Source organism: Apaloderma vittatum, unplaced genomic scaffold (genome assembly GCF_000703405.1).
Source record: "Apaloderma vittatum isolate BGI_N311 unplaced genomic scaffold, ASM70340v1 scaffold17105, whole genome shotgun sequence".
Classification (NCBI taxonomy): domain Eukaryota; kingdom Metazoa; phylum Chordata; class Aves; order Trogoniformes; family Trogonidae; genus Apaloderma; species Apaloderma vittatum.
Window position 1 is genome coordinate 12,797 of NW_009717790.1, and position 1,102 is coordinate 13,898.

Sequence of the window (1,102 nt, forward strand, 5' to 3'; positions counted from 1 at the left end):
GAGCTCATGGAAAGCGTTCGGCAGATCTACAGCGAGCACAACTACTGTCGTCTCTCCATCTGAACCCAGCAAAGGATGACTCCGAGGTGACGGCTCAGGAGGCTTGCACGAAATCCTTCCTCTCTTCGAGACAAGACCCCCATTCTTCAGAGAACGAGGGACGCTGCGCCTGGTGACGGGTCACCTAGAAGGCAGTTCCGTGATGCTTTGACCGAGTCATCCTTAGACAGCGCGACTCGTGAGAGACAGGAGGAGAGCCCCGAGCAGCTCCTCCATGACCCAAGGACCGAAACCCCATCTTGTGTTGCGTCACAGGAGAGGCAGAGCACAAAGGTGAAACGCGCGGTTGCTCCGGTGAACGGTCTCTTGTGTTCTCAGGTGCTGGGAGCTGCGGTCGGTCCCGCGGGAGACACGGTCATGTCGGAACGTGGAGATGCCTGTGCTCCTGCTGGGCAGCCGGGTCGTCACTCCGACGTGAAGGAAGATGCTTCTGGTTGTTCTGCGCTTCTGCCAGAATTGTCGCCGGCTGGTAAAGAGTGCCGGAATGGTGTCGAGATTTAGATTTAACGGCTCTGAAATATTTGTGGGAAAACGTGGAGCTGATAGTGATAACTCCAGCAGGACGACTGCTGGAGCAGAGAAAGCAGCCCCTGCACCCTGTGACTGTGCACATCTGCAGGCTGAGAAAGAGAGCGATGGCAAAGTCAGTCATGAAGAGCAAAGTACCGAGTCTCTGGTCAAACCCTCTTTATGCGATGAATTTATTCCTCAGAACAGGATAGATCCCTCTGACGAACTGCAGCTGAGGGAGAGGTGTCCCAGAACAGAACCAGAAAATGCGCATCAGCCGCTGAGAGAGACTCGGGAGTTCAAGACAAACGGTGATGACGAAATACAGAGCACACACAGCGAAACGACAGACACGGCTTCAGATTTTGAAGCTGACTTAGCTGATGAGAATGTGGAGATGGATCCGTGTTTCAGAAGTGTCGGCTGCAACGAGGTGGCCGGGAAAGACTCCTCCAGCCGCGGCAGCACCGAGAGATGCGATAGGATTCCATCCAACTCGGCTGTGGAAGCAGCTTGTCTGGCCTGTGTCGGG

At 55.1% G+C, this 1,102-nt stretch overlaps 1 protein-coding gene across 1 annotated transcript in view; it reads left to right on the forward strand.

Moving 5' to 3' along the window:
* LOC104274419 (putative Polycomb group protein ASXL1) overlaps window positions 1-1,102 on the forward strand; it is an 11,336-nt gene that overhangs the window by 8,793 nt on the left and 1,441 nt on the right. Inside the window, 3 exon segments of the mRNA XM_009870040.1 lie at window positions 4-166; window positions 168-542; window positions 544-1,096. Of these exon segments, the coding sequence (XP_009868342.1) occupies window positions 4-166; window positions 168-542; window positions 544-1,096 (1,091 nt within the window).